Raw genomic sequence first — 26508 nt, 5'->3', positions numbered from 1 at the left:
TTTTTACTGCAGATGTATTATTAACAGCCAGGAAAACCAAGACCCATGGTACAACTGCCCTAGTACAGCAGCTCCAGTATGTACACATTACTTATGAAGAGCAAAATTCCAGACAAATAGCTTTCCAAATTTATGTCAGTGTGTTTATACACTTGCATACAATCTTACATCCACGGGGAGAAAAGAAAATGGTGGGAAAGCTCTGTATGCACAAAAGTCCCATGAAGCATACATCTATACTGAGAATAAAAATTGCATATTATACCTTTGAATACAAAAGGAAAAGTTCAAAACTTTTAACTGCCGACAAGGCCAAGCCCCATTAGGACAACAACTAAGCCAAGTTTCATTGGCCAATTCATAAAAATACATGTTCTAATCCTTAAAGAATCAAGAATTTCTAACTTTCTATCAAAGTAAAGGTTGACAACATTGTGACAATATATTCTACACTCAGAAACTAGCATGTTGATCAGTGATTAAGTGGGTCTACTTTTTAGTAATATACACCAAAATCCCTTACCATGAAAGAATATAGGAAAACATGCCTAATTAAGTGCCACAAGGTCAGATTTCCAGGGTATGCCTTTCAAACAAACAGGCTGAAATTTTATTTTAAATGGAAATTCTCTGTTCAGATGATATAGGCAATTAATGTAAGTAGGACTGCAACACCACACATGCTTCTGCATATGTTTACATCCCAGCTTCCTGCTTAACAAGGAGTGATCAAGGTGGTTAACATTCAAAATACAAAACAATTAAAACAAAGCCAAAAACCAGAAGTGGAATAGCAGATAATTAAAACCCAGTCAGCTTAGAATACCAAAACGAATGGAAGGGCAGCCTGAACTTAGCACTGGAGACAAAAAAAAAAAGGAGAGTGAAGAACTAGCCACTTCCACTGGAAGTTGAATAAATAGTGCCATATCATTACTATTCTTTAGTTTGTTATTATGTTATGTGTTGTTGTGTTTTTATATTGTCAACCACCCTGTGATCCATGGATGAAGGGCAGCATGAAAATTAAATACATACATACTTAATGAATTAATTAATTAATTACTATATACAATTCACCCAGTGTATCAGTTAGTTGATCAAAGACATTGCTTTTGCAGAACTTAACTCTCCTTGCCTTGCCACCCCAACCTGAAGAAGAATTATGCAGAACTGAGTGTAGTGAAAGAACAAAGATTCAAAGAAATACACTAAAACGCAGTGGACCCATATTATATATCTAAATGTTGTGTAAGTGATGCAATTGCACTTTCAGTACATTCAAAGGGACTTGTTTTCAGGAACACACTCTTTTTTCAAGGAATCACTGTGGCCCAACTATCCCTGTCCAAGAATGGTCATAGTTTGTGAACCAAGCATAGCTGCTAAAAAAGGCACTCCTAGCCACTGAGGCCACCTAAGTGTCTAGCGACAAACACAGATCCATGAGCAACAGCAACCCCAAACTCCAAATCTGTTCTTTCAGAGTAAGTGCAACTCCATCCAGGAAACACAAGGGAACACAAGCCTCAATCTTCTCAGGGTTCAAGTTCATCTTACTGGCCCTCATTCAGTCCACTGTTGCACTCAGACAATGGTCCAGTTCATTCACAGTGTCTCCCCATTCTGATGTTATAAAAAAATTGCAGCAGCATGCCATCAGCATACTGATGACACTTGGCTTCCAAACTCCTATATGAAGGCACTGGGTGCGCTCATTAGATGTTAAACAGCACCGGGGACAAGACTGGTACCCCATAGTACACCATAGCACAAGCATTATGGGGCCAAAACACTATCTTCCATTTATACTTTCTGGAAAAGACCTTGCAGGTAGGAGCAAAACCACTATAAAACAGTGCTCATAATATTCATCCCACAATGCCAGTCCAGGAGGATACCATGGTTAATGGTGTCAAAAGTCACCAAGAAATTGAGAAGCAGTCACATTCTCCCTGTCCCACTCTCTACTGATCGTTTCCCAAACTGCACCTGAACCCAGAATGAAACAGATCCAGATAAATTCACATCCAAACCAGAACTGGAAACTATGGCTTCAAGTGTGTGGATTTCCAGATCTCAATGGCAAAACCATTGAGTTGGCCATGACATCTGTCATGGGTTGGCCATGACATCTGTCATGGGTTGGCCATGACATCTGAACTACACATGCTTACCAACCAGGTGGGACCAACTTCTAAGTAAGTATGTACAAGAGAGGCCTGCAAATGAGACATGTACAGAGTTGTGTTCTGGGCTCAGTTCAGATAGGACTATAGCCTCAAGCTTTCATTTCTGAATTGCTGTTTTGTACTGAATTGCTTTATTATATACCACCTTGGTGTTATTTTATTGAGCAGCAGTACATCAATATTTCAAATAAACAAAGACTGTTGTTGTTGTATTCATTTGCAAAAATACTGCTATCCTAACTGCATAGTTGAAGTTAAGCAACTATTAGTTCCCCGACCACAAATAGTGCAGCTACAGCAACTCTTAATTCCTCTTTCAGCATACCAAAGACTGCAGCTGTGTATACACTATAGTATTAACGCAAATTCAAAGTACGTTCTCTCCCTCAGAGAATTCTGGGCACTATAGTTTACCACTCATAGAGTTCTACTTCCAAGAACTGCACCAGGTACAGGGGGTATGAACAAGAACATGAATACACAACACCTACACTCATGATGATTGTACTTCCTGTTTACACATATAAGACCAATTAGCATGAAGTGAGGTAACCAAGACCATCCCAAAATAAATTTTATATTAACTGAACTGAAATTTATTATTACAGAGAGCTATTTCTACATATATAATCTTTGAATTAAGAGTACATTAGACTTATTTGTAGCACTCTATTTTAACCCATGTTGAAGTGGGTCCTTGCCATTGTGCTGGAGAAAACTTTTTGCAGCACCTACAGTGCAAACCTAACCATGCCGACACATCAGTAACTCCCACTGAAATCACTGGGGCCTACTCCCAGGTAAGTGGGGTTAGGACTGCAACCCTAGTCTGTTCTGGGACACAGGAAAAATAACGTGTTTACCATTGTATTAGATAAGTATGTATAGAATTGGAGGGGGGTCCTCATTTTTGTATTTTCTAATGCACCTTTTGTTTCTATTGGTTTTTCACTTTATTTTGTTTAACTGAAAATTTTTGCAAAGGTTTTTGCAAAAAGTGTATCACAGAAGCCAAAATGGAAAAAGAGAGAAGAACAAGGGCAGCCCAGTGAAAGGGGAATTGCTGCCTTTTGCCCCCCCCCCACTTTTGTCAACACTGTGCCCTGGCTCTCACTGAACTTGGGAGCCAAGGTTCTCCTCAAAGTGTTGCCACGGCTTTCTCCTTGGGAGTCCCATTGTTCTAGACACATTTTGCGACAGGGAATTTCATTAGTGTGAGCAGTTTCTGAGCTCTGGGCTGCACCTAAGATTTCAGATTAAAACTGCCAAGTGGAAGGAAAGGAGGACCTTTTTCTGCCTTCCAACTTCCAGCTACTCTCTGAAGACCTCCTAAGAATATTAGGGGGGTGGGCAGGGAAAGGACTAGACCATGTGAAAAATGAACACAATATTTTAGCTGCAGTAACCTAAGTTTAAGGTGCCATTTAGCTCCTAGCTTTCATATCTCAGTTTCTAACACTGCTGATCACAACTAGTGTGCAGGAATGCCCTGGCTCTGACTGAACTTGGCAGGAGCCAGGGCGCTGCTCAAAGTATTGCCTCTCGCGCTGTGTCTCCACCCGGGTGGGGGAAGACAAGTGGCAATGTTGAGGGCTGGAACACCTCCCTCTGGATGGCAGAAGCGGTGGGGCAGGCGGAGTGCTGCCTCTTACACTTCTGCCGCCTGAGGTAGCCACTTCACCCCATGTCATGGGTGGGAGCACCTCTGGAGAATAAATAACAGGTATTCGGTTGGAAAGCAGTCCTGCAGAAGAAGAGTCTGTCTGTCTGTCTGTCTGAATGCATAGAGTGGGGAATACAACAAAGAACAGCACAGTAGGTGCAACATGAGGAAACCCTACAGAGGGTTAAAAAGAAAAAGAAAAGACTCAGGGAGCCATAACACACTCACCCCACCAAGATTATTATTACTACATTTCTAGCCCACCTTTCCTCTAGGGAGTTCAAGGTGGTGTCCGTGGCCCTTTCCCTCCCCATGTTATCCTCACAACAACCCCGTGAGGAAGATTAGGCGAAGAGGCAGCGAATAAACACAAAGTTTCCCGGGTGAGTGGAGCTTTGACCCCTTGTCAGCCCAGCTCCTAAGCCCGTCACTCTTCGCCACACCGGTTGGAGACTGACAAGAGCCGCGGAATTCCGGGCGCCCGCTAGACACGTTCTCTGCGTTACGAGCTTTGCGTAAGGCGCAGCCCACGTCGCCCGCTTCTGCGAAACAAGGCGCGGAGTCCCCCGTGGGAACTACCGGCGAAGTGAAGGGCGGCAGCTTTGGGGCAACAGCAGAACTTGGGAGGAGGAGGAGGAGACTAGGGAGGAAGACTAGAGAGCTTGGGGAGCAGGGAAACAGGGGAGGCTGTTCATAAACAAGGCGCCTCCTCAGAATTAAGCCCCGCTGGGTTCCAAGGGGCGTCCCAGAGAGGCAGAGATGGAGGCTGGGTGTTGCGAAGGGGGGCGCAGGCGGAAGGGCCCCGAAGGGAGACGCGGGCAGGGAAAGGGCTACGAGGAGGAATGGAAGCGGGAGGCGGCCAGGTCACAAAGGAAACTCTTCCAAGGGGAGACGGCGGGAGCGTGGAGGCGAGGCTTCCCCCGGCTGCCTCCCCCGCCCTAGCTAACCACCCCACTCCCTCCCCACCGAGCGAAAAGCGAGCAGCCCCTACCTGCGTTAAGGAAAGATGAGCGGCCATGCTGCTTCCATCATGCACCGGCCGGACAGGGAAGAGAGGGCGGGAGGGGGAAGAGCAGCACCCAGGAAGGCCCGGCCCGAGCAGGCAGGCAGGCGCTCGCTGGCTCCGTCCCTCCACTCTCTGCCCAACTTCGGCAACTTCCCGAGCCACCCCCAGCCAGGCCCCGCCCTGCTGCGCGGCAAAGCCCGGCGCCCGGATCCCTTCCCGGCACGGCCCCCTCTGGAGCGGAGCCACCACCGAGCAACCGCTCAATTCGGCCTCCGCTCGGAGGAATACTATTACGCTCGCCTGGCCCGGATTCCCCACCAGCCGGCCAGGAAGGGTTCGGCTCGACCTCAGTTAAGCTCGGCGGCTACGAAAATGCGGACTGGAGTCGTGCAGAGGGAGAACTTGGCAGAGCTTTCTCGTTGGGCGGACGCGCTGTGGTGGCTAACCTCCCTTGTGTAATACTCTATAAAGTAGATCTCGCCGTGTTCGGTGCTGTTTGCTCCCGAGTAAGCACGCCCTACGATGGCAGCCTGACAGGCCATTTCCTTGGTGAACGATCTGACAGCACAAATTGTAAGCCTTGCAAGCCACAAAGCATTATCCTTTCTCAAGGATAGATCCGCTTAAGCTCAAAAAGAATTGTTAGCGAATTGCGTTTCTTCTCTTCCTAAGAGAAGCTCTTTTATCAGTTAGACGGCCTGTATCTCAATCTTCTCTAGTATTCTGAATGCACATTATCCGGTTCTGTTTTCCTCCTGCCTCAGTATAGATAGCAGTTTGAGAACAAACACCTAAAACCCTATGCATATTTACTTAGAAATAAGTCCCATTGAATTTCGTGGAACCTACTTCTGACAGCGTGGGAGGGCTTTTTGCAGTTTCCCTTGTTCCTATTTTATTCAAAAGTGCAGATGCTGCCTGAATGGCTTCTTTGGACTTAAGTTGGATACAAAATACAAATAGGATTGACAAAATTCTAAATCTATACAACAAGGATGGGGAACCTGTGGTTATTGGACTACAACTCCCATAATCAAGGACTGCCTCTCCCCATATGAACTGACCCAGACCCTGTGCTCATCAACTGAAGCCCTACTCCGTGTGCCCCCTCCATGAGATGTCCAGAGGGTGGCAACCTGATAACAGGCCTTTTCTGAGGTGGTTCCCCATTGTGGAATGCTTTCTTCAGGGAGACTCACCTGGTGCCTTCACTACATATCTTTCAGTGCCAGGCAAAATCATTTTTTCAACCAGGCCTTTGGCTGTTAACAATCCATAACCTTTTAAAGCCAATGGGTTGTTTTTAATGCTTCCCCCCCCACACCGGTTTTAATTAATGTAGTGGGTTTTGCTTTGTCATTTTGTTTTCATAAAGATGCCTTGAATTGCCTGCAGCAAGAGAAGTAGTTTAATAAATTTAATAAATACTAATAATCATCCCTGACCCCTGGCTGTACTGGCAGTGGCCGGTGGGTGTCTGACAATATCTGGTGGGAGAAAAGTTGTCCATCCGTGTTGTCCATCTCAAGAGGACTAATAAGCAATTTAGAAAATAATAATAATAATATAATAATCATAATCATAATAGAATTAAAATAAAAAAGCAGCTGACTGTTAGTTTATTAAGAGACAGTACCAGTGCAGGCCAGGCAATTGCAGATCAAATTAATACAGCATCCAGCAGGCAGAGAAGAGCCTTCAGCAATGTGTAATAGTCCACAAAAGTGTCCCTATTTTTATCTGTGAAATGCTGGAGAGACTGTGATACTTCTGAACGTAGGCCAGGAACATATCTGCAGATTCCTCCATTCCTCTGAAACAAATGGAAGTCGCCCAGTAGCAGAGGTTAACATATTCAGCCCCAAGGTTGCCATTTAAAGTCACTACAAAACTTACAAACTTGAATAAATATCATATGACCTTCAAGCAATGTATAACTGCCAGAGGTTTAGCCAATGCTCACACACTACTCTGTAATGTACTCTGACAGAAATAGAGCATGAAATGATACCGCTTCAGAATCAGCAACAGCCTGCACACTAGCGCTGTACTGTTTATTTTATCTTCAACAAGTACAAGGAGCTTTGATACATTCTGCTGAAAACAGCCTTTTCTCACTAAACACACCATAAATCATAGAAGTGGCTTTCTTCTTTATTTTACAAAGTTGCCCATGTAACACATTGAACTTTAAAACAACTGTCACAGCGTGTGGGGGGGGGTGCCGGTGAGGGGGGCGGGAACTGATACTGAAAAGGAGAAAGATCCCTAGTTAGTTGCATGGACTCTAGGTTCAAATTAGGCAACACATGTGTGCACACATAGGCAGAGAGATATCTCCAACATGCATACAAAGTCAACACACTGTTGCAGCAATGTACAAGAAAGTATTGGTTGCAAACCAGCTGTCCTCTGGAGGGCCAAGGTACATGCAAACCAGGGAATCTCTAACTGGATCTCCCTATGGTTTTATTTTTGTCCACAGCCTGGGCAAAGAGAGAAAATGCACAAATGAAAACAGAACATTGTGAGGAATGGCAGACGTGCCCACAACATCCCAAGAAACTCTGCCACAGCCTACCAATTGGGGACAATGCTGGCAACACAATCCATGTGGAAACGTATGCAGCCAGTCTCCCACATGTTGATCCAGGAGCACATTGCCATGTTTCAAGCAGAAAAAAATAAAGCCAAAAGGTAATGGAGCCCTGTTGCACACTTCGCTAAAACACAACCTCACATGCTCAGGAGGTTGCTGCCATTGATCTCTCATGGCCGTAAGCACCAAAATAAAATGTAAATCTTATCTTAAACCGTGCTAGCTTTAAACTATAGCTACAATATACTAAAAACTGTAACTGGTGGTTGAATCACCATGCCCATTGTATGGTGTAGGGTCAGGACCCGGTAGCGCTTTTTAGCAGGATGAATTTCTGACGTCTTGTTTGATTTAAATATCATTATATCCAATTGTGAAAAGCCTCACAGAACCTTGACCCCTAAGCCATTAGGATACTACAAGGTCTCACAGAGATGTGTTTGCTTTCCAGTCAAAGAAGCCACTTTGTGTTAATTACCTGCCCTGGAGTTTCTTGGAATGAGTTTTAATTTTTAAGTGTGCTTTTGGGTATTAAAGGGCTAGCACCCTCTGGGCAAGATCTTTATAAGCTTAGACTGTTCAATTACATTTATGTACAACTTCCTTCTGTAATGTTTGGTTCTATTGTTTTATAAATAAAAAAGTTTAAAAATACAGTATTACTTCACTAATGCACAATGATGTTCAGACAAATAATATGAATGTACCAGAATTTTAATGCTGAAACTTGAAGTGTCTTCAGTGATTCATTTGTGTCATATCTGATGGGTTGCATGTCCAATTGAATGAGAATGCCTGTGATGGCCGTGCTAATTATTTGACTCATGGCAAGAACAAAGGTCTCCTTGGGTGTATGTTAATGACCTTACTTCTCAGGAAACATAGGACAGAATTCAAACTTGGTCATGCTGCCCGAGACAGGCAGATGTGTGCTGCAAAATGTCATGTATTGTTCTTTTGACAAGCCTGCTTTTTTTTGCTGTTTTCCCTAGATAGCTTGGTAGTGGAGTCCAACGTTGAAGGAAACCAGCTTGTGTATTTCTGAATGAGCCCCAGCTCTGGAGCTAAACATGAGCCTAGACAATCTGTGTGTTCAGCTGTATGTGGAAACATGATAGCTGTTTTAACACAATAAACTATTACCTTTCCATTTTACTTACTAGAAGAAAGAATTGTTGTAGCTGTGCATGTAATGTCCTTGCTGTCCATTCTGCCCTTTTAGGAGTGTCTTCCCGCAGTGTTCCTTGCAATACTGTGTACTACCTGCATAACAGTATAGTGTTGAATGTAATGGCTATGCCCAGGGGTGGCACGTCCTCCCAGTTTGTCACCTGAGACGGAACGGGAATGTAGTAGACAGTAGTAAAGCTCAGGCCTCAACTTTCCTGACCACCTTTGTTGCTTGTTTCTTTATTTCTGTTTGTCAGAGTGAACTTCACCGGATGAGGCCCCATCTAGAACTGTATCATACAATTTTAAATAGTGGTGGCTTCCTCCAAATAATTCTGTGTAGGGTAGTTAAGGTGCTGAGAGTTATCAAGAGACACCCTATTCTTCTTACAATTTCCAAAGTAGTTTAACATTCAATCCTTCCCAAGGAACTCTGGGCTTTTTCTTTTTCTTTCTTTGTGTGTCTTCAAAGACATGCTGGGACATGCATTTCTTTTTGGCTAGCAATGGATGTTGTGAGCCTGGCAACTTGTTGATACAAATGCATGTTCAGGAACACCATACAAACGTATCATACACAAGTATACACCATATAAAAATACAGTTTGAGAAGGGGTGTGAGGTTGTTCACAGCTTGATTTGACCTTGGATTATTTATTGTGTAAGTAAACTGAATGCTATTGCCAGTTTGGTGTAGGGAGACTGTGAACAGATTAGTGGTGATTTTAAGATGTACTCTGCACAAAGGATGATGACCAAACCAGTGCATTTAAAACAAACTGGAATGCACATTACATATGAGAAAGGGCCTCCAGAAATCTCTCTCTTCCAACTACCTGAAAGCATAGATTCCTGAGGTGTTTTTTTTTTTTTTTAAGATCTACTTTTCACTTGGCATTTTGGTAAGAGTAGCAATGAGTCGAAGCATAATGTGGCTGGCTGGCAATGAAGCATTTATTTCAGGCTGAAGTTATTGTTACGGAAGTACTAAATACAGATTCTTCATTGGGGAAGCAGGTGCAATCTGTGCATGCACACGCCATTTATTTCTGAGGCTTAGAATTCTTAATCATGTATTCCCCTGTTCAAGGTAAACCTCTTGGGACAGCATCACGTTTTGATTAAATATTGTCTGCACATTTTCCTTCTCAGTAAGCCACCATAAGATATTGAGACTAATTAAGATTTTATCCTCTGTGCCACAGCTCAGTGTATTGCATTGGGTACATTACTGTGGTACACTTTCAATCAAGGGGGTTGGTCAGCTAGCCATGGCTTACAGAAACAACGAAACAACTGTCCAATTGCATTTTAAGGCCTAGCAAATGTATTATTGCATAAGCTTTTGCAAGAAGGATGCATTTGATTAAGCAGAGTCTGTGATCTACTTTACAAGGTTGCTGTGAGGCTAAAGAGACTATAAACACTTTGGCAAACCTAAAATGCTATTACAAAAAGTAGAGAGGTGCCTGGGATAGTTCAGATGATAACTCAGTGTGCAGAGCCTATATATTAGTATGGGAGCATGGATTGCCACTGCCTGCACACCTCACCCAGGGAAGCCTGTCCCAGCAGATAGCCACACACTGGATTTGCCAAGGACCTAACATGTAAGGTCCAATGTTCATAGGCCTGAATATACTGGTTGTATCCCAGATTATTTTTTCTTTGATTTCTGAGTTGGGTTTATTTTCATGATTCAAAATCTGACCCCAACCCTCCAATTCAAAATCAGGGACAGGCAGGCTGGATACAGACTTTTTATTATGATTATTCCTTATTTATCAGTATTGCATTTATATCCATTCCACCTTTCCTCCAAGGAGCTCAAGGTGGCATGCATTCATTCATTTCCCCATGTTATCCTCACAACCACCCTGTGAGGTAGGTTAGTCTGAGAGACAGTGACTGGCCCAAAGTCACAGTGTGAGTTTTTAATGGCCAAGTGGTGATTTTAACCCTGGTGTCTCAGGTCCTAGTGCACTTAGTATCTCTATACCTTATTCCACATTCTGGGGAAAAGATAAAGAAGTGAGTAAGTAGGGAGAGGGTAGAATATTTTCCCACACGTCTGGAAATTTATGGGGTCCTTTGTTAAGGTGTATGTGGCACCTTTAACTAATTCAAGCTGCAATCCTATGCATATCAATCCCCATGCAATGTAGTTATTGTGGTATGAGTCTGCACTTAGCACGTAAGTGCCTTACCTTGATTTAAGTATTAAAAAACTTCAGTGCTTAAGTGTCCACTCTTTCTTTGCAAAGGGTAAGAACCAGAACCAGAACAGGTGGAGGCAACGTAACTTTTCTCAGAGCAGTGAAGCAACTGTGAGTGAAGGAAGCCCTTCTGAAACAACATAAGTCCTTTCTGTTTTGTTAAGTACAACTGTACCATAGTATCTTTTTAAGGGAGGAGGATGGGCAGAAGACAAGAACAACTTGGGCATGCTTCTGTGACCTAGGAACCCTACGCAGTCCAGTGGTCACTGCCAACTTATGCTATACACTGATAGTGAAAAGTTACATACTAGAAATATATTGGGTGGAAATCCAGGCAACCATCACTCCTCTTAGTGTTGTGCCATATGACTACATAATACTTCCATGTGCATTTGTGGTGGGAACTTATAAAGAATGGAACGATTCACAATAGTTCAGGAACCTCATAGTGTGTAAGAGGTGCACATGTGAATTCTCAGCTGTAAGTTGCAGTTGAATTAGTATAATGGTATATGGTTGAAGTACTATGATGGTCATGTGAGGTGCCACTTACACCTGATAACTGCAGACCTGCATGTTTTACGTGTGTCTACCCAAAACATGTATAAAGTAGAGGTTAGGTAGAGAACTAAAGGGGCAGAGTTTCAGCCAGAATTATTTTTCAACTGTTGGATATCACTGTCTCCTTTGTGCAGAAGTAATGCTGCAGTATAATTACAGAACCCATTGAAGGGCAGGGGAGATGTATGAATGAGAAAGTGAGAAAAAGCAGCCCATGCAACATTCTTAGTTTACAGCAAACCTAGTCTCCATTTGTTTTACAATATGCCTGACTTTGGGGGAGGGAGAAAAAAGCGATGTCAGGGGAAACCTGTAACCAAAAGAAGAGAAGGGGCACTCCAATAGAATTAGCTAACTTGGGTGGGTAGTTATAGAGGATCAACTTACCATGAGAATGGGCCTTCTTTGCTTCCATTTTGCTTAATTTCTAAAAGTTGGTGACAGTTTTAAAATGTTATTTTAAAACATTTTGAAAGAAAGCTCAGCAGCTACCCACAACCACAATGGGAATTTCCTCCCTGTAAAACCATTTCAGCAATCAAATTGCCCCCTGCAAGTGATGTAGTAAACTGTTATAGGCATTTCAATCTATCCCTAGTTTAGGTATCAAGGAATATGACCTCTGACTTAGCCAGTAGTTCTTTGCTATTTTCTACATCCCCGCAGTACATGAGTTGCATCCATCTATGTGTCTCTGTGTCGATGTCCCCTCCATAATTAAATAAGAGACCCAACCATTGTGCTTGTACCACCGTTACCCACACTTGTTAGCATAACAATTGTTGTCAGAACTTTTTACTGCCACTGCATTTCAGTTTCAGTAACAGATATTTAGAAAATAAATACAATATTTAGAAGTTGAAACAAATTCCACCATGAGTTACAGTAACTATGCAATAAAATTTGGTTGATTAGAGCTCATCTTTAACATTGCGATCTTTTTTCTTCCTTTTTTCTTTCTTGCCTTCTTTTCCTTTCGGTTCCTCATCTTCATTAATTTTTTTATACACAACATCTTGTCCCTGTCTTCTCTTCCATTCTCTCTCCTGTTTATTCAAACAAGAATTGTAAAGCACATTGGCAAGATGAAAAACCATGTTAAATATTAATATAAATAAGCTGCAAATAACTTATTCAATAGTATTCCATGTGTTAAGACCAAATGAAGGTTATAGGAATACATTACCTCGAGTCAATTTTTAAAAAATGTAAATGTCACAGCCAGAATATGAAATGCAGACATTTACTTCTATAAATTTCCATAAGAGATTTGTTTTTGAAATCTGCCTCCCTTTCCTTCTTGGCAAAGAGTCAGTGAGAAAGAGGGCCTCAAACTGAAAATGTAGGTTCAAGCCTTAACTCTGAAGGTATTTTCCCCCAATCTAAAGTCACTATGAAAATTCCTAATAATCAGACGTGATGCAACACTGAAAACTTTCCCCCCTCAGATATTTTTGTCACTTTCTTTAGTGTTGTACGTACCTTGCTGGACTTTTTGTTATTTTTGTGCAATCTGTACAGCTACATTTGTACATTTATTCCTTAGTTTTCAGTGAGTTCTTCATAAGTTCGAAAGAATTTAACTAGCTTCCTTTAACACCTAAAGCTTGTGCTTTTCAAGCAGATCTTAATATGTCTGGAGCTACATCAGTTTTGTTTCTTACACTGTAATAATGGAAGCATGCATTTCTACAGTTATTTGCTGGCTACTTCTATGTATAAAAATATTATGTACAGTAGATATAGTACTGTATTGATTTTATGAATCCTGTTAGTGCTAGTTATGGTTAACTAAACTCTGCAGGATGTGCAGTCTAATAATTCTATTCATGTTTACACAGAAGTAAATCCTACTATGTTCAACAAGATTTACTTCTAGGTAAGGGTGCACAGGATTACAGCTTGCTCGAACAAGACTGACTGAACTTAACAAGATATAGTATCAAGCAGATATGTGTAAGGATCAGACTATATGGAACTTGGCATATTTCTTGAATAGTAATGGAATATTGTGTACCCTCATAAATTATGCTTGCTTTACAACTTACCCCCTGTTCACCCACTTTTTCCTTAGTCCTTCAGGCCCAAGGTTGGTGTACCTCAGACCAGCAAAGATACCCCATTGAATCCTGGTCCTGTTTTACCTTATGAAGCACCTGAGCCTTACTGTATTGCTAGAGGAATTCTCTTGTGAGCTAATGATAACAGCAACCAACAGCCTGGATCAATTCACAGGAGGATTCTTCTGCCAATGCAGTAGGGCTCAGGTGCTTCATAAGGCAATCAGGACCAGGTACTGGTATTCCTGGATACAAATCTGTGGTTAGAGGTCTAAGTGACCTGTGCTAGGAATGCCTTTCACCAACTTTGTCTGGTACACCAGCTATGACCATAACTGAATTGTGATAACCGTAGTCCATGCATAAGTAACCTCAAGACTTGATAACTGCAGTATACTCTATGTGGGGAAGTCCTTGGGCCTGGTCTAGAACCAGGTAGTGCAGAATGTAGTGGCAAGACTGCTGCAGGCTCTTATGGTAATTATACAAATGCCTGGACACCTGGAGCTGTGCAGGTATACTAGCAGAAGCCCTTCTGCACCATCTCAATGCAGCCACTCTTGTATGGTGATTGTGTTACTTACAAATGTGGGACCCCACATTTCATTCCCAGCATCTTCAGCATATTGTTCATCATTTGTGATAAGAAAATTGTCAAAGATTGTGCCAGACTTTCCCTGTTGGAATGAATAAGGTAAAAGGGAAAAATGAGTTACTGAAGTAAACACAATCTAGCTAGATTTGTGAGCCATATATGATAATGGAAGTCCAACAATGTGTACTCAGAAGTAAGACCTATTGAATTCAGTGACACATTATTAGGTAATGGAGTTATGACCGCTACCTGAATTTAACACCATCAAGAATGGTGCAGCCTGGCTTCACCAGAAAAAGCTCACAATATAAATTGGGTGTAACATTGGATACAATTATGAAAGGTGATGCAAAAAACCCCAAAAACCTATGGGTGGAATTAAATGTGAGACAGAGCAAGCTCCTCTCTTCTCCCACCACATGCTGTTCTGAGCGTTTTCCTCACCTCCTTCCATCCAATTTTAAGGGGCTGACAGGGAGAGGAAGAGGGAACCCCATTGCGCAAGTTGAAGTCCTTGTGCAGGGCATCTGCTGAAGGGGCTGGTTATGTGAATCCTGCCCTATAGCTACAATACAATGCTACAAGAATGGGTGATACATGGTTTCTAGAAGTGAGATTGTACAAAGCTGCATTATTTTCTTCTCAAACCTGTATTAAGTGGCTATCTATTTATTTAAAATAATTTATTTCCTTCTGTATACTAAAATAATATAAAATATTATTTCCTGCTATATACTAAAATAATATAAAATGTGAACAAGCAATAGAAAATGGCAGCGTGCCTATATAATATTTCATTGTTATTTTGAGGAAAACTTCCTAGCTCACGCATGCATAACATAGTAACCAATTCCTTCAACCAGAAATTCAACATTTTGTGATGAAAGCAAATATATACAGTCCCAAAGCTGTTGCTTCATATCTATATTGAGTTTATATTTATTCTACTGTATTTATGTTTTCATTCTGTAGAATTTTGATTTAAAAAAAAAATTCAATTTCTGTTTGCCATGGACTAGGTAAATTGGGTTGGAATTCAACCATGACATGCAAAGGGTATGGAATTAGGTGATTGCCCCCATTTCTTCTTTAGGAAACTGTCTCGTTTTCTGAAGACTAGAAGCCAGATTCAAAATGCTTCTATTTCCCTGTATCAGGAAGGCTTACCTATGTATCTAGTTACGGTATCTGGAGCCTTTTACAGTGGTACCTCGGGTTACAAACACCTTGGGTTACAAACACTTCAGGTTACAGACTCCGCTAACCCAGAAGTAGTACCTCGGGTTAAGAACTTTACCTCAGGATGAGAACAGAAATCGCGCGGCGGTGGCAGCGGGCCCCATTAGCTAAAGTGGTACCTCAGGTTAAGAACAGTTTCAGGTTAAGAATGGACCTCCAGAAAGAATTAAGTTCGTAACCAGAGGTACCACTGTAATGAAAAATGATTCTCAGGTTGCAGATGTCATAGGCTTTGCATTAAAAGCCCCACATTTCAACAATATACATGTAAGTCAAAAGTAAGTTCCACTGCGTCTACCAATTTAGCATGCACCTATTCTAATAAATTCAGAATTAACATTGCAATCATACTCAAAGCCAGTACACACGTTTGTCATCCCATCAATCCAGCTATATCATAATCTTCTAATCTCAGAGGCCATTCTTCTCAAATTATCTACTCCACAATAATCCTACTTCAGAGTACATGGTGTGAAGATCACCACTGAAGCAGATTCTATAGATGACCATGCAGCAGTTTGAATTAATTGCAAATGCTGCAAATAGGAAACACAATACAGTGGTACCTCGGTTTAAGAACAGTCCTGTTTAAGAACGATTCGGTTTATGAACTCCGCAAAACCGGAAGTAGTGTCCCGGTTTGTGAACTTTACCTCGGTCTAAGAATGGAATCCGAACGGTGGAAGTGCACCGGCGTCAGGAGGCCTCATTAGCGAAAGCACACCTCGGTTTAAGAATGGTTTCGGTTCAAGAACAGACTTCCGGAACAGATTAAGTTTGTAAACCGAGGTACCACTGTATATCATATTTTCAAAATGAATGGGCTGCTAATGCTATTTTTCTCCTGTGAATGATTCAAATTAGAAAATTGGACAGCTTTTCCCTCATAATGATACAGAATACAACTAGACTCTGTAATAAGAATTATCTTTCCAGTTAAGGAATTATTTCTGAAAACTCTATAAAATACATACCTGTAAAATTTCTAAACCAATGACACTGATGTTGAAATACTTGTAAAGATTAGGATCAGGTGTGTATTCTGGATTATCAACTAATGGCTGAACCCATATGCCATTATAATTGGGATTTTTGATTATACGGGGCTTCCAAATTCCCTAAAAAAGAACAATTGAGACAAGCTTGAAGTTTATTTCCCCCCAAACCTAATTTAGTCAAAATAAATCTTGGCTAAGTCTAGTGAAATAAAAATAATAATTTGGAATGTATTATCATCATTTGCTAAATATGTACTGACACATTATTTACACTTTTGAGTGTGGGCCTTTCATAGTGATAATGCCAAGAGAAGCTTTATTTTACAATAAGTAAAACCAATTATATACAATTGACTTGTACTTTAACAATGATTTCACTAGGATGGGGAAGTAGCCGTCCATATGTTGTTGGTTTCCCACTTCTCAACATCCCTTCCATACTATGTTGGCTGGGGCTTATGGGAGTTGGAGTCTAGCAACAGCTGGAGAGCTACAGGTTCCTCACCCATCTTAATTTGAAGATAATACAAGCAGTGGCAGAGGAACCCTCTCCGGCACCTGGGGCAGGGCAGCCTGTACGGAGTATGCATGTGCAGCATCCTGTATGGACTGCGCATGTGTGATGACTGTACGGGATGCCGCACATGTGCGGCAGCTGTACAGACTACCGCTTGCACGCGACGGCTGTACAGAGTGTGCACGCGCAGCAGCCCATATGGACTGTGCACAACCTTGGCCGCTCTACAGCTGGGGGGAGGCAGGGGCCATCTTTTCATCCCCCCCATGGCACCCGGGGCGAACCGCCAACTCCGCACGCCCCTGAATACAAGTGGGAGAGGGGGACAGGAATGGAAACAGGAGGGGGGGGGAGCTGATGAGGTGTGAATAGAATGGAGAAAGCAAGAAGTGATGGAAAGAGAAGTGAAGGTGGAGACACAACCAGGGATTCGAGCTGCAAAACTAAAAGTTGCAAAACTAAAGGTTTGAAACTGATAATATAAGGTGGGGAAAAGTTCTGCAAGGACTTAAAAATACCATGTGACAATCGTGGTAATGGAAGAAAAGCATAGACAATGATTTCAGTAGAGAGTAGTCAGTAGAGAGTAGGAAAAGCAGACTGGAGACAGCAACTACTTGGAAGTGGTAAAGAAAGAGAGAGAAAGATAAAGAGGAATCCAAACCAGTGGGTCAAAAAGAGAGCAGCAAGAAAAACAGAGAAAGCAGTACCTATTTGAGGACTTAGTAAGTGATGGGATATAGCTGCTTGAAGGGAGATACTGGTTCAAGAGATGGCATTTAAGGATGGGGGACTTGAGAAATACAGACAAAGCCAGATGAAGGTAGATTCAGGAAGACTGAACAGGAGAGTAGGTAGTAAGATAAAATGCCTCAGGTTTAAGCATGGTACCTTTTTGGACCAGTGGGCACACTTTGAATTCTGAGGAAGTGCTGTGGGTGCCCGTTACAAAATGGCTGCTATGGGGGTATGGCACAAGACAAGATAAGAGAGTGCAGTCACTGTTGCTCCCTCACCCCTGGACCTCACACAAATGCCATATGTGTGACTCCCCCCCCCAAAAAAAATACATCTCTCTCAACACAGAATATCACTGAGAAACCCCACCCTTTAGAAAAGTTCCTCCATGGGAAAAGGAAATGCCTATTTTTTGAAAACAAAACCAAAAACCAAAGATGCTCAAGGGACACAAACTTGGCACCAGGTAGACAATCCCTGGACTAAGTCATACTCAGAGACTTACTGAATTCAATAGACTTGACTAACTTAAATCTATCCATTTAAATGGGTCTACTCTGGGTATACGACCCCTACTGTTTACCATCTAAGTCTCTGCATTTATTATTCTGCAGCCCTATACCAAGCTTACTCTGTACTCCGGGTTTGGAACCGATGGTGGTGCCCACTCTCCATCCATTTCTTCATCCCAGTCATCTGGCTTCGTGACATTTGGGTCAGGAATTCTTTCTGGCTGATCCCAATCCTAAAACAGTATGCATTCATATAATCAATAAAGATTGTTTTCTCAAACATCTATTTTAGCAGCAAGATAATCCTGACAATTTATTAAAATGCTTGCTCATTTAATATCACATTGACCGATTAGTAAGTTGAGTTCTGTGTTGGAAGAGTAGCAAAATATATATGTAAATAAATACATAAAAATAAGTATTGGTTATTATATTGTTTTCTGTTATCATCTAGCATTTCATATGTTACCACACTTAACAAGCTTTTAGGTTCTGTGGCATTCAACAAAATTCACTGCAACTACTACCAGGCATGGAAATTTGTTTGTATTAATCCCATGATGGACATATACTGTATTGAACTTTGTGTTGAACCAAGGGTGAACTGTTCTGGAAGCACTGCAAACACCATCTTGGTAGTCAGTATAACCCCACAATTAATTGGTAGTTGATGTAACAATGAGCTCATATATGTTCATACTCACTTCCTTTGATATAAGTTAATTGGCTTGTTTTGATGTTATCCTTATCTGTGGGCTTGGGGTGCTGGGCTTTGAGTCCAGAATGGGAAACTATCTATAAGACTTGGGTATTTGCCATCTATGCCTTCATCTGGTCAGGTCAAGTAAGAAGTCCTGGCAAAAGTGACATATGCTGCTTTGTGTATAAAGAATGCATAAATGTTTCCTTGGGTGCAGACATTTGTCTGTAAAGGCGAAGACAAATGTCACTGAGATGCAGAATTGATTTTAGAGTTTAACCCAACTCAGCCTTGGCAAGTAAATGATCATATATTGCCTCAGCTCCTCCATTTGCTAAATGGAAGTAATAATTAGCTACCATTGTGAAATTGACTGAAGTAAGAATTATTTAAGACAATGATAATAAAAAGGGAATGATGGCTATCAGACTGTTGTTGGAGCAAATCATAGAATTATAAGCACAGCTGCAACACCCACTGACTTCAACTGAGACAACAAGAAATGGTCAGTGGACAGAATGCAACTGGGGAAGTAGACAGTTTTAATGTACATATATATCTATATAGAAAGAGAAACCATGATACTGAAACTTTACATCTGGTTTCTTGTCCATGGGATCTTCAATAAGCTCCCTTTCATCCCAGTAGTCAGGTTTTGCCATTTCATGATCAACTATCTTCCTTGGAGGAAGGAAGTCCCAGTCATCTTCTAGATAGCCAGCCTCAGCAACATAATTATCAACTTTCACTTCATATGTTAAATCTGGACGTAGTATCAAAGTGTAGAGATGGGTAAAGTCATCGGTCTCGAAAAAGAAAAATAATAAAGATTATTACATAAGTAGAGAGTTCTTTTCTCATATTCCAAACTGACTGCTGGTTTTTCCTGTTAAATGTTGCAACAGAATATAAACTAAATGAAAAAAATGGCACACTGATTATCTACTCAATCACTGCTTGAAGAGTTTGGAGGCCAGAAAATTGAGGACATGCCATGGTACTTATTATTGGGTGGTGAGAGCTATTTCCCTTGCTTCTTGGGTTGTGTGTCAAAAGTAAATGGTGCCTAGGATGCAAGAGTGGCAACCATAATGATTGGTCCCATCAGCCAATGTTTGTTCTTGGCTACAACTTAACCATGATCCTGGGTTCAGAGGACACATTAAGCAAAACTTTGGCTTAGTTGGTGCACCACACTCAGCTAAAAGGTCCAGGGAAGAGCAAAGCAGAACAAAGCTCCAGCATGTTTGCATGGTCCCAGTAACAATACGTATCAACAAAAGAAATGGAATGTGAAATCCAGACTTGTAGTTTATTTCCTTGAAACAAACCTGCTGCTCATGTTCTCTCCAAACAAAGTACAATCTTGATTCAGATGACATAACATGCCAATGCTTGTACAGTGGTGCCCCGCAAGACGAATGCCTCGCAAGACGGAAAACCCGCTAGACGAAAGGGTTTTCCGTTTTGGAGGTGCTTCGCAAAACGAATTTCCTATGGGCTTGCTTCGCAAGACGAAAATGTCTTGCGAGTTCCTGCGGGGTTTTTTTCCTCCCCCCCCCCTTTTTCCCAAGCCGCTAAGCCGCTTAACAGCTGATCCGCTAAGCCGCTAAGCAGCTGATCGCTAAGCCGCTTATCAGCTGATCCGCTAAGCTGCTTATCAGCTGATCCGCTAAGCCACTTAACAGCTGATCGCTAAGCCGCTTAACAGCTGATCGCTAAGCCGCTTATCAGCTGATCCGCTAAGCTGCTTAACAGCTGATCCGCTAAGCTGCTAAGCCGCTTATCAGCTGATCCGCTAAGCCGCTAATCAGCTGATCCGCTAAGCCCGCTAAGCCGCTAATAGCGCTAATCCGCTAAGCCGCTAATGGGCTTGCTTCGCAAGACGAAAAAACTGCAAGACGAAGAGACTCGCGGAACGGATTCTTTTCGTCTTGCGAGGCACCACTGTAGCTTGTTGGTCCTGGTACAGTGTGGTCAGGAGCAGCAGTGAATGAGTTGCGGTGAATTAACTGAGGACTTTTTGAGCAGCATGCACTAGCACTTTTCATTAACATTAAACCATGGTTAAACTATCCCTTACTCGCCAACATAATTCTAATATACATTACTATTAATTCCAAAAACACTACTTGACCCAGACTTCAGTTATGGGTTTTTCACTGTTGCTTGTGTGTGGAAAGTAGAATTTCAGCAAGACAGAAAGATACAAAAAATATGATTAGTAGAGGAAAACTAGCAGCAAAGATTAGAAATCAACAATGCTTCTCAAATACCAAAAAAATACTGGTCATACCTCACATGTGATGTTTTTTTTGATCAAGTAATAATCATCTTTATAGTTGAAGATAACCTGCACTATCTTTTTGTCTTCTCCACATATATCTGGACCTAGGAGAAAACAACAGTGCTCTAAAAACCCAATTGACTTGGATCAGAATTCCACCTGCACAAATATGTCAGTTAATGATAGTTTCAACACTGATTTAGAAATTGCTGTTAATAGTACTTTCTTCTTCAAACGTGGAAGGTAACTTAGTTACTTCCTATCCCTTGCAACCAACATTTTAATATTTTAAAACCATTTTAACCCCACTACAACATACATGGGAGATGAAAGAGCGGTTTTCAAAAATTGTAAGTAATAAGCAAAGTGTTAGACACACTGATTGCCAGTAAGTTAAAAAAAAAATGTCAAAAGGGTTGATAGCTACTACTTTCAGTAGCTTTTAAAAAGTTCAGATTTATGTTAATGGTCTATTGCTGTGTATCTGTATAGCTAAATTCAATCTTCAGAGACAGTATCAAATGTTGGCACCATACAATGGGGCAGTGGAGGTGAGCTGTTGACTTCATGCCCTGCTTGTAAGCTCCCTGGAAGACTTCACCCTGATCCAGCAACCTTGTTGTCAGCTCATTGAATATACTTTGCAAAACATAAGGAAGCAAAAACTGGCTGTGTTTGCCCATAATACTGAGCCATTAATTATGGTTTAGTAAGCTAACCAGTACACACAAGCTGCATGCTGGTGCATGCATCCCATGTGCTCCCACTCTGCTTCTTCCTTAGTTGAGTGGGGAAACAAACCATTGAGCTTAACATTATCCCCAAACCAATTCTTGTGGTTCATTTCTCCAAATAAACAATGTTTGGGAAGTCAAGAACTTGGCTTCAGATTTTGGTTTCCTGGAGAAAAACAAGCCACAAGAGCTGATTTAAGTGTAACGATAAGCCAACTGCTCTGTTGTGTGTTTCCTCACTTGACTACTGGAGGAGTAAGATAGGCACTCTTGAGCTTTCTGCACCAGATAGTTGACTAAACCATAAGTCTTGGGACAGCATTGTGTGCAGCCACTGATTCTCACTGATATATACAGTGATGCAGACTCAAAAAATATGAAAACAGAAATTACCTTATAGTGCTAAGCCCAATTCTCTCCTGGCTTGCACTGTAAAAATGGATATGCTTTGATTGCTGACTAATAAGACATGTTGAGAACTTACCAAACATGATATAATATTCAGAATCTTCATTCATAACCTCTTGAACCAGGTCTGCAGAATAAAGTTTAACATAGGCACCACCGCAATCGACATGTTGGTCATATTTTACTGTATACTGAAGCACTAACGTCTGACCTTCATTGTTGAAGGGCGGAAACCTTGCTGACACTGCATAATACTTAGTGTCTTCAGTTGCCTTCAGACCTGTAAAATTAAATCAAAGATCTAGAACTATGGTTTAAACGACTTATTGTACTTTCACAAAATCATGTCCTTACTATGGTTATAATAATATAACCGCAAAGACTGTCTGGCATTATGTAGGATACGGATATTAAATAACCTCTTGCCAGTTATACTGTTAACAAGAACAGAAACCACCAATATACAAAATACCACTGTTGATTACTCTGGGAAGTTAGAAACTTGCATAAATATTAGTCAAGAAGCAATTTACAGAGCCTGTACATTGATCGGGAAATAGACAAAGAGAAAATGGAGATGTCTGGAAAAAGGGAAAACAAAAGTTCAAGCACCTATAACCACTGATTGTTGGTGCTTGAACAGAAAGCCCTGTGCAGCTGACAATCAGCTGATCATTGGAGCTTCAAAGTGCAGTCAGTCCCAACAATCAGCTGGGATTTGCTGCAATAGCATGCTTCCCATCCCCCCAGAGGAAGCAGTCTGAATTCAGAGCACTGGAAGAAGTGCTTTAAACCCATGTCACTTTATACGTAGAGGGGGAAATGCTGTTTTTAGGAGCATTTTTCCCTCTGCAGAGACTTTGAAGGGACTCCCTATAACCACCAATCAACAGTCTCTTTGAAGGCATGCTTCCAGCTCCAATCAGCTGACAGTCACTGAAAGAGCTTCTTCAAAAGTGGTTGCTCTAACTACTGATCAGCTTCTTCTTTTAACAATGTCAGGGAAACAACTGGTGGGTAGCCTCCTACTGGTCAGATCCAGTTCCCCACTCCTGCCTTAAATCTACAGGGATCCAATTTATTATCTTTACTAGCACAGGTGGCTAGGAGTGCCTTTTGTCATTTTAGCTTGACCCTATCTTAGGAAAAAAGTAACACACTCACTGGTTGCATCCAGACTAGGCCACTGTAATGCTCTCTCTATAGATCTGCCTTTACATGTGGCTCAGAAAATCCAACTGGTATAGAACACAGCCACCAGGATCTCATATGATTACATTGACTGACTGTTTATTTATGGGCTCAATTTAAAGTGCTGGTTTGACTTTTAAAGAGCTAAATGTGTGGGATCACTTTACTTGTAGGATCTATCTGCACCCATACAAATTTGCTCAGATGCAGAAGCCCTGCTCTCTAGCCCACCACTAGGAAACATAATGACAGTTATGTAGATGTTTTGATACCAGCCAATATTGTGTCAATAATGTAATAAAAGTGAATGAAGGCATGCATTCAGTCACAAATCTCATTTTTCACAACCTGGGGGATGGGAGAATGCATTATTTTACCTTTATCTTTTTCTCTATCTCCATAAAACCTTCCTGATGCAACACGAAATTTACCATAATCAGATCTATGTTTAGATTGAACCCACCGTTTCTCCCATTCATCTGAAAAAGTGAAAGAAGTAGCAATGAGGTATAGCAAAACAATAACATGCAACAATTATTTCACATTGTGTAAAATAGAATAAATATTTTAGGACATACAGTGGTACCTCGGGTTACAAATGCTTCAGGTTACAGACTCCTCTAACCAAGAAATAGTACATTCGGTTAAGAACTTTGCTTCAGGATGAGAACAGAAATCGTGCAGCAGCAGCGCGGTAGCAGCAGGAGGCCCCATTAGCTAAAGTGGTGCTTTAGGTTAAGAACAGTTTCAGGTTAAGAACGGACCTCCAGAACAAATTAAGTTCTTAACCCGAGGTACCACTGTACAGTACAATGCAAATTAACTCATGGCTGCACCACACATGGGCTTAACAGCCATATAACAAGCAGTAATTTTCTTGATATTTAATCCAAACCCTGAACTGTGGTCAATGTTAACTATGGTTTGTTTAAACCAACAACAAAATAACTTCATAGTTTGAAGGCGAGTTGTTTTAAACCAACAAAACTAAACATTAACCACATTTTTTCAATCTGCATAACACAACAAGCTGTGGTTAAGCAAAAGCAGAAGCAAACAGATTTTGAACTTCCCCTTGTGCTACTATGCCAGAGGAAGAAAAGGGAGGGAAAGAGCATATGTATCAGAGGCAAACCATTGCTCAGTCTCATCATACTATACTGTGGTTTAGAGTGATATATGAATGTGGCCACTGACAAGGAATAATACTAGAGCACTCATACTAGAGCACCTACGTCTTTCTTAAAGACCATTCAAGTGATGCAACCTTCATCATAGGCATAAAACCTGGCAGCAAACCTATAAAGGCATTTTTGATATATCTTGAATTACATTTGGTTAAAAACAACCCTACAAAAGTATTTTACTCAAGAATGCTTAGCTGAATATCACAAAAGCCTATATTTAACTCCATCTGGAGCTAGAGAAAATTGCTCAATGATCCCAAGAGACCACTCGCTACATGTTGAATCATGTTTGTGATTTGCCTGGTTTATGTCATGTTTATAACACTGAACACAGGGCTCAAAATTCAAACAAATGTAATATAAACCAGATTCAATTATTTTTCAAGCCATTTTGTAATGGACTTTCAGTACAAGACTGGTGTCATTTAGTATGTCGTCTAAAGAAAGGGTACAAACAGGCACAATAATAAATAATAATAACACCTGTACTGATCTTCCCATGGGATAGAAATAAGAAATTGGAAGAAGGGAGGAAATTGTATGGGAGGCAGATGAGGACATGTAATATACTCTCTCTTCCTAGAAAACAGCACTAAAAACCTTCAAGAATGATTAACCAGAATCAAACTATTAACCAAACCCAGAAACCTAGTACTGCGAATGCATTTGCCTTTACCTCCATATAGAGCAGCACTATAAATAAAATTGCAGTCTGCTTAGGAGTTGTTAAGAAGAGATATTGAAATTAGGACACATAGCACAAATTTTAAAGCTGTGCAGTCTCTTATGCAGGGAAACACACTATACTATATCAGGACATCAGTTGCTTCTGAATGTTTCAGAACAGACAGTAAAAACTATTTCTATCTGGGTTACCTTTTCTTCATATTTAAACAGATGAAACTCTTAACTTTGGATACATCCTTTTATAAATTAGCTGTGCTCTATGAAACTCTTAACTTTGGATACATCCTTTTATAAATTAGCTGTGCTCTAGGATTCCAAATGCATCAGGACTGACTCCTCATGTTCAGCTGGTTTATCTCTGTTCCTTCCATGCATCACTCACAGTGAAATCCTATGCATGTCTACTCAGATGTAAGGGCCACTGAATTCAGTGAGACATATTGCCAAGTAGGACAGCAGAACAGACAGCAGCCTCACAATATTTGCAAGACAACTGCCTTTAATTATTAGTTTTCCTAAACTTGGGGGGAAATTGCAAAAGGTCAGTCTTCTCTTTCATGCTTCTATCCTTTATTTTTTTCCTGTAGTGGTCCTGAATGTACTGATAGTTTAGAAGACGGGATACCATACAAAATAGATATTTCATAGTGTTTTATCAATTAATTTTATTATTAAACAGTAAAAAAATGAAATCAAACAAGAATGCAACTCTTTAGAGTAAGGCTACATAAATGAAAGAAGATTTGGAAGTCAACGGTTTCCTTCCAGAACAGAGAAACAGCAAAGTATCACTTACCTTCATCATCAAACTCTTCCCTAAAATACTCCTTTATTATTGTATGCTGTGGTGTCTCTAACATAGTAGAAGGGCTATCATCGTCATTGTCAGTTTGTTCCCCAAATACCAGTCCTATCAAGAAGGTCCCTAAGTAAATCAGCTGCATTACTGGTTTCATAGGAACTTAGCGTTCTGAAAGTGGTAGGAGGCTTCTTTAAATTGCACTGAGAAGACTATAGTAACACCCCCTCTGAAATATTGTCCCACTTCTCCTAATCTACAACCACAACAGTCACCACACTGATAATCATGCTGAACAGAAGGGTCTTTTCCACTGGTTAGAATCCATGAATAACTGAGCTACAAGGACCAATCAGAAGGGACCACGCAATTGCGCTAGCACGGAAACTCCCTGGAATGTCTCAAAGGAAATGGATTCTGAAGACACAGGTGTCTGGATCTAATTC

At 41.1% G+C, this 26508-nt stretch overlaps 2 protein-coding genes and 1 long non-coding RNA gene across 9 annotated transcripts in view; 1 reads left to right on the top strand and 2 right to left on the bottom strand.

The window, feature by feature from the left end:
- EPS15 (epidermal growth factor receptor pathway substrate 15) overlaps positions 1-5335 on the bottom strand; it is a 52353-nt gene extending 47018 nt beyond the window's left edge. For 4 of the 7 annotated variants that reach the window (XM_083619565.1, XM_083619569.1, XM_083619567.1 and 1 more), the window contains exon 1: positions 4847-5335. In XM_083619565.1, the coding sequence (XP_083475691.1) occupies positions 4847-4873 (27 nt within the window). In that variant the 5' untranslated portion in view covers positions 4874-5335. The remainder of the gene's footprint in view (positions 1-4846) is intronic. The other 3 variants (XM_083619570.1, XM_083619568.1, XM_083619566.1) reach the window with 2 other exon arrangements.
- On the top strand, positions 5336-8849 carry LOC310765090. The gene is made up of 2 exons (XR_014549436.1): positions 5336-5434; positions 8453-8849. It is a non-coding gene; the product is annotated as an uncharacterized lncRNA (long non-coding RNA).
- A 1528-nt stretch (positions 8850-10377) lies between these two features.
- Positions 10378-26320, bottom strand: LOC310765069 (calreticulin-like). The gene is made up of 9 exons (XM_083619598.1): positions 26060-26320; positions 23767-23868; positions 22275-22478; positions 21066-21160; positions 19366-19575; positions 18189-18302; positions 16279-16422; positions 14055-14147; positions 10378-12456 (listed from the first exon to the last, which is right to left on the bottom strand). Exons 1-9 carry the CDS (start codon positions 26217-26219, stop codon positions 12322-12324), a joined length of 1257 nt encoding a protein of 418 aa, XP_083475724.1. The 5' UTR covers positions 26220-26320; the 3' UTR covers positions 10378-12321.
- Between the last annotated feature and the right edge of the window lie 188 nt (positions 26321-26508).

This window comes from Podarcis filfolensis, assembly GCF_964270895.1.
Source record: "Podarcis filfolensis genome assembly, chromosome: 6".
In the NCBI taxonomy this organism is placed as follows: domain Eukaryota; kingdom Metazoa; phylum Chordata; class Lepidosauria; order Squamata; family Lacertidae; genus Podarcis; species Podarcis filfolensis.
This window is presented reverse-complemented; position numbering and strand designations above follow the sequence as displayed.